We start from the raw sequence: 11,040 nt of genomic DNA, 5'->3' as shown, positions 1-11,040 counted from the left end.
TTGTTTGTATCCAAGACCAAAGGGCTATGATCAAATCCTATTGGCCCACGAAGAAACACAGTTGCATTATGTAAAGGGGTTGTCCATGAAAAATTTGCCAATACGCGATCAAGCTAAAACGAATATGAGCATCACCAACATGTCAATTTGACCATGCATAAGAGGAGCCATGACACTTAGTATCTAGCAATCCACAATGTCTTAACCATTTCAGCAAACTAAGAAATCTCATAGGGAGCAGGCGGCCGCCCCCCATCTTTCTCTTTCCATTGCAAACATGAGTTAAAATCCCCTACTAGGACCCATGGCAAAGTACAATCAACACTGAGATTCAAAAATAGATTCCCAAACAGTGTCATTGCCGATGAATAGGATCACCATAAACACTAGTAAAATGAAATGAAGTTATTGCATTTTGGGGAAAGTACAATAGTAAACACTAGTAAAATGAAAAAGGATCGAAATTGTTGTATGACCTCCAAGTTATTGCATTTTGGGGAAAAGCAAACGAGAGTGCTATTAACACCTACAGAAAGTACAACGTTGCAAGGAAAACATAAATAAAACTGGGAAGATCATCGTTAGTGAAATCCTAGAACAAACAACAAACCATGTTTTAGGACTTTATGAAAAAGTTTAATTTTTCCCACCCCTTTTTTTGTTCACCCACTTTGAATTTAGCAAACCAATGATGCCAAAATTTTCTTGTTAGAGTATTCCAAGAGATTATGGAGGTCTTTAGTTGAATATTTGGTATAAGAGTTTTAGTTCGTTCTATTATGGATAACCCACACCAAAACCACTATATCAAGATTGAATCTAGGATAAAACTTTCTTACTGTCAAAGAATCCTAGCGCGTTTAAAGGTGAGTATTACTCTACTTATAACTCTTGTAAAGCTCTACCTCTATAGCTGTGTTTGATCCATCATCATAATTATGTTTATATAAAATCAGATTTATTGCACGTCATGAGTAGGCAAATTCACTCAATAGTATTTGCATATTGCTCTAAGCTCGCCCAAGAGAGTAAAGAGAAGAAAATGTGCTCTACAAATGGCCGCCAAAGGAAAGGCGTCTCTCAAGAATCTCTGTGCCACGTGGCAAAGTACCGGCCAGATCTCCAATGCAATGTGTGTCTGCCTGAATACACACGTATGGCACTTTCAAAGAATCAATTTTACGTGAAAAGACAGAATTTAGATAATCCTCGTCACTAAGAAAAGGACGTCCAAAATAACACTATCGAGCAGTTCTAATAAAGTCGTCTTGGCTATTTTTAAAATTTTTTGCCTCAGATTGGCTATACCTTTTCACACAAGGTGTTTCTATTTTCCCGGATGAAACTGTCGGTAGAAGATACGCGAACCGGGGGAACTGGTGAAAGATTGCGATATTTCGCCCCTCAATTGAAAATTTTTTGCCCCCTATTTCGGGACTACTTTGATCAATAATTTTGATAAATTTGATGTTATATTCTAATTTGATGCAGATATGTGGTAAATTTAAATTATTTCCTATAAATATTTCCATTTAAATCTTTTGTCTAGTCACATTAACATGTTACATTCTAAGGCCTAAATCATTCAGACATAATTGGAATGATTAACATACGATTCTATTACAAAATTCCTTCACAATTTAAATTGTTTCCATAAATTATTTCATGTATATACTCTTTCCTAACCACATTTGGCATGTTGACTTTTGAGGATTAAATCACTAGAATATAGTTGGTAAGATTGCTCATTAATTTTGAAGATTTTGCTATAAATTGTCTTCCTATCTATAAACTATTCTATGTAAAATTTCTTTCTAATTATATTTAGTACATTAACTTTTGAGTTTTGAATCATCGGAAAGAATTGGTAAGATTGGGATAAAAGCGTGAGAGAAATCGTCTAAAAAATGCAAGAAATAACATAAAAATCGCGAATTAATAATAAAAGAAATATATTATTTTTTCAATATATCGCGATTATCGCCAAGAAATCAGCTATATCTTGCATATCTCATTTTGGGAAGTGGGTTTCGTTTTACCCCCTCCCCATATCACCGAAATTTGGCGAATATATAGTTACCTTCGGGTAGAAGAAACTAATCATACCATACCTAAAATACGGCCATAATGAAAATGACACCCCAGAAAGCCAGACGTTATCCCCAAAAAACCAACTGACATACCACATAGTCCACGTGGCATCATATTATTGTTTCTGCACCGACCACGGCTTTATCACCAAAGGGACAGCGTCTGACTAGTCTAGTCTTTGGACTTTGGCTTTGGATATGGTTGGTTGTTGAGACTTGACAGCAGAGAAGTGGCACCTGTCTCAATCCCATGTCCCGACAAAACGATTCGTTCCTGTCAGATATAACAGATTTTATTCAACTGCCTACTTTAACCATGAGCTTGAACTTGACTACTTAGATACAGACACCGTCTTATACGTGTCAGCCGAAAATAATCGAGATCACTAAATCCATTGAATCTCTACGTACATAGGAAACTTCGCTGCTAGCACCATCTTTCATCTTGGAAGTCTATATAAGAGATCCACTAGCCTGCGTTTCCCAACAACGACAGACAAACTGATCCAACTAGAAGTTTGTAAGATTATCCATTCTAAGCTAACATTTCCAATCTCTCAATACCCAGTCCTTCGTTTTCCTCCAACATCTCTGTAATTTTCCGGCGAATTTCCATGGCTTCCGATACTGTTAGCACCACTCTTTTCACCAAACCTGCCCTTGAACCGAGCAGAGCCTATATTACTTTCTTGGCAGGTAATGGTGACTACATAAAAGGCGCTGTGGGTCTGGCCAAGGGCCTAAGGAAGGTGAAGAGCGCTTATCCGCTCCTCGTGGCTGTTCTGCCTGACGTTCCGGCAGAGCATCGCCAGATCCTGGAGTCTCAGGGCTGCATCGTCAGAGAGATCGAGCCTGTCTATCCACCTGAGAATCAGACCCAATTTGCCATGGCGTATTATGTCATCAACTACTCCAAACTCCGTATCTGGCAGGTACCACGCAAGTTTAATTTCCTGTCTCGTTCTTTCTGAATCTTTGTTCCTCTTTTCTACCACCAGTAGCAGCGTCTGATCAATTCAATGTAATTAACTCCACATTTTGACCGTGCAGTTCGTAGAGTACACGAAGATGGTATACCTGGACGCAGACATTCAAGTATTTGAGAACATTGATCACCTCTTTGATCTTCAAAATGGCTACTTCCACGCAGTGATGGATTGTTTCTGTGAGAAGACATGGAGCCACACTCCACAGTACAAGATCGGTTACTGCCAGCAGTGCCCAGATAGGGTTAAGTGGCCCGCCGAGATGGGCTCACAACCTGCCCTCTACTTCAACGCCGGCATGTTCGTGTTCGAGCCCAGCCTCTCAACCTGCGATGATCTCTTGAAGACTGTCAAGGTCACTCCACCTACAACTTTTGCAGAGCAAGACTTCCTGAACATGTTTTTCAAAGACATCTATATGCCCATTCCTCCCGTGTACAATCTGGTTTTGGCCATGCTATGGCGTCACCCAGAGAATATCGAATTGGACAAGGCCAAAGTCATCCATTACTGTGCTGCGGTGAGTTTCTCCAAGTTCAAAGATTATATAATAAATTTAACTAGCTAGCTTGTGCCTGGTATCCATTGATCTGGTATTAATTGGGTTTTGTATGGACATGATCAAACAGGGATCAAAGCCCTGGAGGTACACTGGGAAGGAAGAGAACATGGACAGAGATGACATCAAGAAACTGGTGAAGAAGTGGTGGGACATTTACAACGACGAAACTCTGGATTACAGGATGTCACCGGCAAAAGGCAAGATCCGGCAGCCGTTTGCGGCGGCACTGTCGGAGACTGGCGTCGTAAACTACATTAAGGCGCCGTCGGCAGCTTAGAGCAGGGACGTCTGGATTTTATACAGAATGGCCTGATTTTATGGATGGCCAGTTTAATTAAGCAATTGTTCCTTGGAATTGTATGTGAAGATGTATTTCTTTTTTTGGAGGGATTAATTATGTAAATAGATGTAATGGTTACTCAAATTTAACAGCTAAATAGAACAGTTTGGATTTCTATGTATTTATTTGACCATTTATCCGAACAGTTTGGGGTTTTGATTCCAATTCGGAAGCTTTTTTACATTACCAATCCAAATATTGGCACACATTAGGATCTCCAGAGATTCTCTTGCTTTCCCTGATAGCAAGATCTCTATTATGAAATAAGTTGATGGCGCACGCGCACTTACCTTCGGAAACATCAATGGGTTTCACTCTACATCCAGTCACTTGATATTGTGTTTGAAGACAAAATACAAATATTTTTTTTTCTAGTGGAAATCCTCACAAGTTTAGAGTTGTCGACTCTTGTATATAAAAGCAAAACAATGTTGACCAATGTGAAAGCATGGATATTAGCACTAGGTTGTCGAGAAATTCCGACACGGGTGGACATGGTATAACCCCTTGGCTAGATCCTCTTGAAGGATTTTATGAAAAAATTTAATTTTTTTTCCCCTTTCTTTTCACCCACTTCGAATTTAGCAAACCTAAGGATGCCAAAAGATTCTTAAAGTTCCAAGAGACTAGAGGTCTTTACTTGAATATTCAGTTTAGAGTTTCAGTTCGTCCCATTATGGACAACCCACACAAACACCACTACATTATATAAAATCAGATCTACCACAAGTCTTGAGTAGGCAAATTCACTCAATAATATTTGCATATTGCTTTTAGCTCGCCCAAGAGAGAAAACAGAAGAAAAGGTGCTCTAAAAATGGCTGCAAGAGGAAAGACGTCTCCCAGGAATCTCTTAGCCGCGTGGCAAAGTACCGGCCAGATCTCCAATGCAATGTGTGTGTCTGCCTGGATACAAGCGTATGGCACTTTCAAAGAATCAATTTCATCACCAGAGAAAAGGACATAAAAAAGAACACTATCGAGCACGTCAAATAGAGTCACGAATTGTTATTTGCAATTGCTAGCTGTTTTTGGCTATTGCCAACACTGGTGATTATGCCACGTAATCAAAATAAGATCGAACAGTTGAGAATCAAATGGCGGAGGTTTATTTGTAAATACTATTTTTTATTTTTATATTTTAAGAGTTCAAAGATTACTAATTTACAAAATCAAACCCCTTATTTCGTTTTTCTTTTGAGTAGTTTCCTTGGTATTTGTTCATCTCGGTGTCCGGCTGGAACTATTCAATTGAGATTAATTGATGACTGAGATTAACCTCTTGGTGGTATTCCCACCTACTGCCACTCCTACTGTCGACACTGTATCGCCAAGCACGTGGCATCGAAGATCTAAGAAAACGCATACCAAGTGAAGTACCTCGATCCCGACTATAGAACAGTGTTTGAGCCACACCACCGTCACTCCATTGTCCCTGACCAAGTTCTCGATCGTTGGTCGACAACTCTGTGCAATTCTCTCATACTTGGTTTTTCCAGATTCTATTGCCCTTTCAAGGATTGTTCAAGAGTGTTGGTTGTTGACAATATTGAAGGTAATCTAGGGGGAATGTCAGTTAATAATATCATTAGGGAATTAGAGTGCCCCTATTGCTTTAGGTTGTTCTGCCACACTGCAAGGTTCCATGGCATGCTGGAATTACCTGCGAGGAGCTCCAGAGGTTGGACAAAAACGATACCACAACAATACAAGATTTAATGGATGTTGAACTGGCTAATAAGCTCAAGTGGAAGATATGCCCAAAATGCAGCTTCTTTGTTGAGAAAAGAGAGGGTTGTAATCACGTTACTCTCTCTCAGGACTTGTTGGAAATCATTATATGGGCAGCAAGTATAAGACTATAGAATTGATGAAATAGAACTTATCTGATTTGGAGAGATATCTATGTCTTTGTTGTAGTTGAAGAAGAAATAGGTAACATCACTATGCATCTGTATGTCATCGAGGAAACAATACGATAACAACAAGAAGAACTCGAACACGGTGAGTTGAGGCATACATATCAGTACTTTTCCTTAAGGTATTTGAACGCCCCCTATAGTGCAGACTGAGTTTGACCGTGGCACCCTCACCTCCAAGATACAACAACTCCTTAGTTCCAATGACATAAACTCCAATGGAATTTACTTGCAAAGAACGTCCGAAGGTAATACTCACAAATTCATCAAAAGCACTCATACCTTGATAGAAAACCAAAAGACTAATATTGATGTTAAAACTGTTAGAGTTCCTAGGGATCATTTCCTCTCTTTATATAGAAGAGGAAGAGACACTTATAAAGGGTATCTCTAAAAGATACTTCCCAGATCATGTCTTTTCCCTTAAGTCTTGTTAGTTAGCCATTCAAACAAGACTTTTCATAGACTACCCATGGCTATTTAGGTATCTAAATAGGGAATAACATTACTTCTAACCCTTCTTTCTAAACACAAAAAATATTTTGAACTTATAATTTAAAAATAAATTTAAAATTCCAATAGAACTCATGATTGGTTAGCTAGTTATGTATATCGCTCAAATCACATCTTTGTTCCTATAGTTTTTTTGGGTTAATTGTGGCTGTAGGTGTGGGTTTGAATTTTGCTATGAATGCGGATCGGCATGGTCTAATACTCATGATGGTTGCCAATGACAGTGGAATTAGAAGGCGAGTGATTAGGAGCTGATCAAAGTATAAATCCGACAGTTTCGGATACCAAAATGAACAAATTTTCAGAAAACTCGTCAAAAGAAAAATGAAATAGGAATTTGAAAGAGGGTAAATGAGAGGTCTAATTTTGTAAATTAGTGAACTTTAAACCCTTAAAATAAAAAATAAAAAATTGTATTTACAAGTAAATTCCATCATGTGATTCTCAATTTTTCGATCTTATTTTGATTATGTTGTGCAATCACCACCATTGGTAGTAGTTAGGAGCTGCTACAAATAAAAATCTAACCTGATTAGAAAGTACCAGCCAGATTTTCCTACTTAGATACACGCGTATAACACTTCCAAAAAATCAATTTGACCTAAAAGGACAAAATTTGGATAATCCCTCATCGCCGGAGAAAACGACATCCAAAAGAACACTATCGAGCAGGTCGAGTAGAGCCACTCTTGGCTACTCCTTTTCACACCATCTCAGTCTATATTTCCTCGGATGAAACTGTCGGTAGAAGATTCTATACCTAAAACGGTCATAATGAAACTGACACACCAGATTTTAACCCCCCCCCCCCAAAAAAAACAAATGACATGCAACGTAGTCCACATGGCATCTTATTATCGTTTCTGCGCCGACCACGGCTTTATCTTCAAAGGGACAGTGTCTGACTAGTCTGTCTCAATCCATGTCCCCACAAAACGATTCGTTCCTGTCAGAGTCATTTATTCAACCGCCCACTTTGACCATGAGCCTGAACTTGACTACTAGATGGAGCGGGAGCAGGCCACGGGCACGCCCAAGCAGGAACGGCAATATTGAAGTGGGAAGATAAATCACCGCAGTGATCCGGCACTAAAACCAACAATGAAAAAACCGATCAAACAAACCGAACCAATGGGTCAACGAAAAAAACCGAGGTAACCCGAGAACCCGGGCCACCGCGCCACCAAGCGCCCCGGAGAATCGGCAGGTCTCTCCGGGACAAAACCCTAAACGGTTGAGTCAAAATAAGTGGGACGAGGGAAAGCAAGGGGCAACATTGATTATTGAAAACGTATCCTTGACGAAGGGGGAGTGGATCAGAGCATCCAACACCACCCGAGAAATGGTGCGGCGAGCCGGACACCGAGCGAACAACGCAACCACAGCGGCAACTCGCACAGACATGCCGAACCCAAACCCACAAACCCACCAGAAGCAGGAGTCCCCAAACCCAACGCGATAACCGAGTCAAACCGCGAAGCACCGGAGAGAAATGGAAGGAACATAGCGGAACGCCCAACACCAAGACCGACGGATAGCGGGAGCAAGGCCCAAACACCCAACCCCAACATACACGGGGCACCACCGGCAGCACCATGCGCCCGAGCCACCAAAAAAAACGAGAAAGGGACGGACACCCAAGTAGCGCGGCACGGGGGGAAGGGAAGGTGGAGGAAGAGGCGGGAAGCGCCCCGAGCCAACAGAGGCGCCAAGCGGGAGAACGAGACCCAAGGCGGAACGGCGAGAACAGGAGACGCGACCGGGGCAGCGCGACGACGCGAAGAAGACGACGCCCAAAGGCCGGCCAACGGGGACCGAAAACCCGATTACGAATTGAACCCGAGGTTCGGTTGTTTGAATAAAACGGTTTATCATAAGTGGATTTAGTGACATGCTCATAATGGACGGATAAATTTAATCTAACACCCAACTCAAATCTTGACCGTTCACTGCTTGGAGCAGTGCCACGTAGGCACTGCTCCCAAGCAAAATTCCTACTGGATACACACGACTGAAAGTTTACTTACTATATACCGGAAAACCGTTGGATCGCCACGTTCTTCTACGTGTTAGCAGAAAATAGTGAGATCACTAGAATCCCTTGAATCTCTCTACTCAGGAAACTTCGCTGCTAGCACCATCTTTCAACTTCGAGGTCTATTTAAGAGACGCGTTAACCTGAGTTTCCGAACTACGACAGACAAACTGACCCAACTAGAAATTGGTAAGATTATCCATTCTAAGATTTCCAATCTCTCAATCCCAGTCCTTCGTTGTCCTCCAACATCTCATAATCGTTAGTCCTTAATTTGCAATTTTCCGGCGAATTTCCATGGCTTCCGATACTGTTAGCACCGCTCTTTTCACCAAACCTGCCCTTCTTAAACCTAGCAGAGCCTATGTTACTTTCTTGGCAGGTGATGGTGACTACATTAAAGGCGCTGTGGGTCTGGCCAAGGGGCTTAGGAAGGTGAACAACGCTTACCCACTCGTGGTGGCTGTTTTGCCTGACGTTCCGGCAGAGCATCGCCAGATCCTGGAGTCTCAGGGCTGCATCGTCAGAGAGATCGAGCCTGTCTATCCACCTGAGAATCAGACCCAATTCGCCATGGCGTATTATGTCATCAACTACTCCAAACTCCGTATCTGGCAGGTACCACGCAAGTTTTTTTTCCTGTCTCATTCTTTCTGAATCTTTGTTCCTCTTTTCTACCACCAGTAGCAGCGTCTAATCAACTCAATGTAATTAACTTCACATTTTGACCGTGCAGTTTGTGGAGTACACGAAGATGGTATACCTGGACGCAGACATTCAAGTATTTGAGAACATTGATCACCTCTTTGATCTTCAAAATGGCTACTTCCACGCAGTGATGGATTGTTTCTGTGAGAAGACATGGAGCCACACTCCACAGTACAAGATCGGTTACTGCCAGCAGTGCCCAGATAGGGTTAAGTGGCCCGCCGAGATGGGCTCACCACCTGCCCTCTACTTCAACGCCGGCATGTTCGTGTTCGAGCCCAGCCTCTCCACCTGCGATGATCTCTTGAAGTCTGTCATGGTTACTCCACCAACAACTTTTGCAGAGCAAGACTTCCTGAACATGTTTTTCAAGGACATCTATATGCCCATTCCTCCAGTATACAATCTGGTTTTGGCCATGCTATGGCGTCACCCAGAGAATATCGAATTGGACAAGGCCAAAGTCATCCATTACTGTGCTGCGGTGAGTTTCTTCAACTTCAAAGACTATGTAATAAATTTAACTAGCTAGCTTTCAAAGATTATGTAATAAATTTTACTAGCTAGCTTATGTCCCTGGTTTCGATTGATCTGGTATTAATTGGGTTTTCTATGGACATGATCAAACAGGGATCAAAACCCTGGAGGTACACTGGGAAGGAAGAGAACATGGACAGAGATGACATCAAGAAACTGGTGAAGAAGTGGTGGGACATTTACAACGACGAAACTCTGGATTACAGGATGTCACCGGCTAAAGGCAAGGCCCGGCAACCGTTCGCGGCGGCACTGTCGGAGGCTGGCGTCGTAAACTACATTAAGGCGCCGTCAGCGGCTTAGAGCAGGGACATCTCGATTTTAAACAGGATGGCCTGATTTTATGAATGGCCAGATTAATTAAGCAATTGTTTAGTGGAATTATATGTGAAGATGTATTTCTTTTATTATAATTTTTGGGGATTAATTATGTAAATATATGTAATGGTAATTCAAATTTAACAGCTAAATAGAACAGTTTGGATTTCTATGTATTTATTTGACCATTTATCCAAATAGTTTGGGATTTTGAGTCAAATTTGGAAGCTTTTTCACATTACCAATCCAAATATTGGCACGCATTAGGATCTCGGAGATTCTCTTGCTTTCCCTGGTAGCAAGGTATCTACTGTGATATAAGTTGATGTTGCACTTACCTTTGGAAACATCAATGGGTTTAATTTTTACTACTAAGCTAGCAATGGTAGTATTTTTATTTGCAGTAGTGGCTGCTGCTGCCAGCCGTTGACGATTCGACCACATCATCATATGTATATTTAACGGTCCAGATTAAAACTCAAAGGTATTAAATGAAAATATAGTTTTTTCATTTTGCATTTTAAGGGTTTCAGATTTCATAATTTACAAACTCAACCCCTTTGGTAGAAAGATTGATTTTGGTCATAATTTCCGCCGATAGCTGATACTCCGCGAGGACTTCTCTGGTTTTGCATCCCTTTTCTCTGTCGTTGTTCACGGTTTTCCTTCAATTTCTTAACTTTCAATTGCAACGAACAGGAGAGAAAAACAAAACAGAAGAAACAAAAGAATATCTTAATCCATATCTTTGATTCGAATAAAGGAAACAAGATCAGAGCATCTATAAAGGAAAATCTTTCAGAATTTACATCATCCAAACATCATATCGTCGAACCTTGTGTCTAAGCTCCCACTCGAATAGGAGCTCTTCCCAAGTTTTGCATGATCCTTCACAGATCCGTTTGGTTTTGCCATGATTTCTCATGTCTTCTATCTCTCCATCAAAGGCATCAAAAGTACCACCAACCTTAATCTATCTGCAATTCTTTTCTAGCTATCTTTTTGAAAACTAGGGTTTTTTCGTCCTTTTAT

The 11,040-nt window shown here is 41.0% G+C and overlaps 2 protein-coding genes and 1 pseudogene across 2 annotated transcripts; all 3 read left to right on the top strand.

Moving 5' to 3' along the window:
• Window positions 1-2,552: 2,552 nt before the first annotated feature.
• On the top strand, window positions 2,553-4,337 carry LOC149019441 (galactinol synthase 2-like). Its single transcript, XM_089151033.1, has 3 exons — window positions 2,553-3,022; window positions 3,141-3,596; window positions 3,706-4,337. The coding sequence occupies exons 1-3, from the start codon at window positions 2,705-2,707 to the stop codon at window positions 3,913-3,915; spliced, it is 984 nt and encodes a 327-aa protein (XP_089007159.1). The 5' UTR covers window positions 2,553-2,704; the 3' UTR covers window positions 3,916-4,337.
• A 922-nt stretch (window positions 4,338-5,259) lies between these two features.
• On the top strand, window positions 5,260-6,631 carry LOC149019440 (E3 ubiquitin-protein ligase RSL1-like; annotated as a pseudogene).
• Window positions 6,632-8,586: 1,955 nt separating this feature from the next.
• Window positions 8,587-10,263, top strand: LOC149019439 (galactinol synthase 1-like). The gene is made up of 3 exons (XM_089151032.1): window positions 8,587-9,063; window positions 9,182-9,637; window positions 9,784-10,263. The coding sequence occupies exons 1-3, from the start codon at window positions 8,743-8,745 to the stop codon at window positions 9,991-9,993; spliced, it is 987 nt and encodes a 328-aa protein (XP_089007158.1). The 5' UTR covers window positions 8,587-8,742; the 3' UTR covers window positions 9,994-10,263.
• Window positions 10,264-11,040: the final 777 nt, after the last annotated feature.

The sequence above is a fragment of the Hakea prostrata genome, chromosome 4, assembly GCF_041222555.1.
Source record: "Hakea prostrata isolate BN-2017 chromosome 4, UWA_Hpros_2, whole genome shotgun sequence".
In the NCBI taxonomy this organism is placed as follows: domain Eukaryota; kingdom Viridiplantae; phylum Streptophyta; class Magnoliopsida; order Proteales; family Proteaceae; genus Hakea; species Hakea prostrata.
This window is presented reverse-complemented; position numbering and strand designations above follow the sequence as displayed.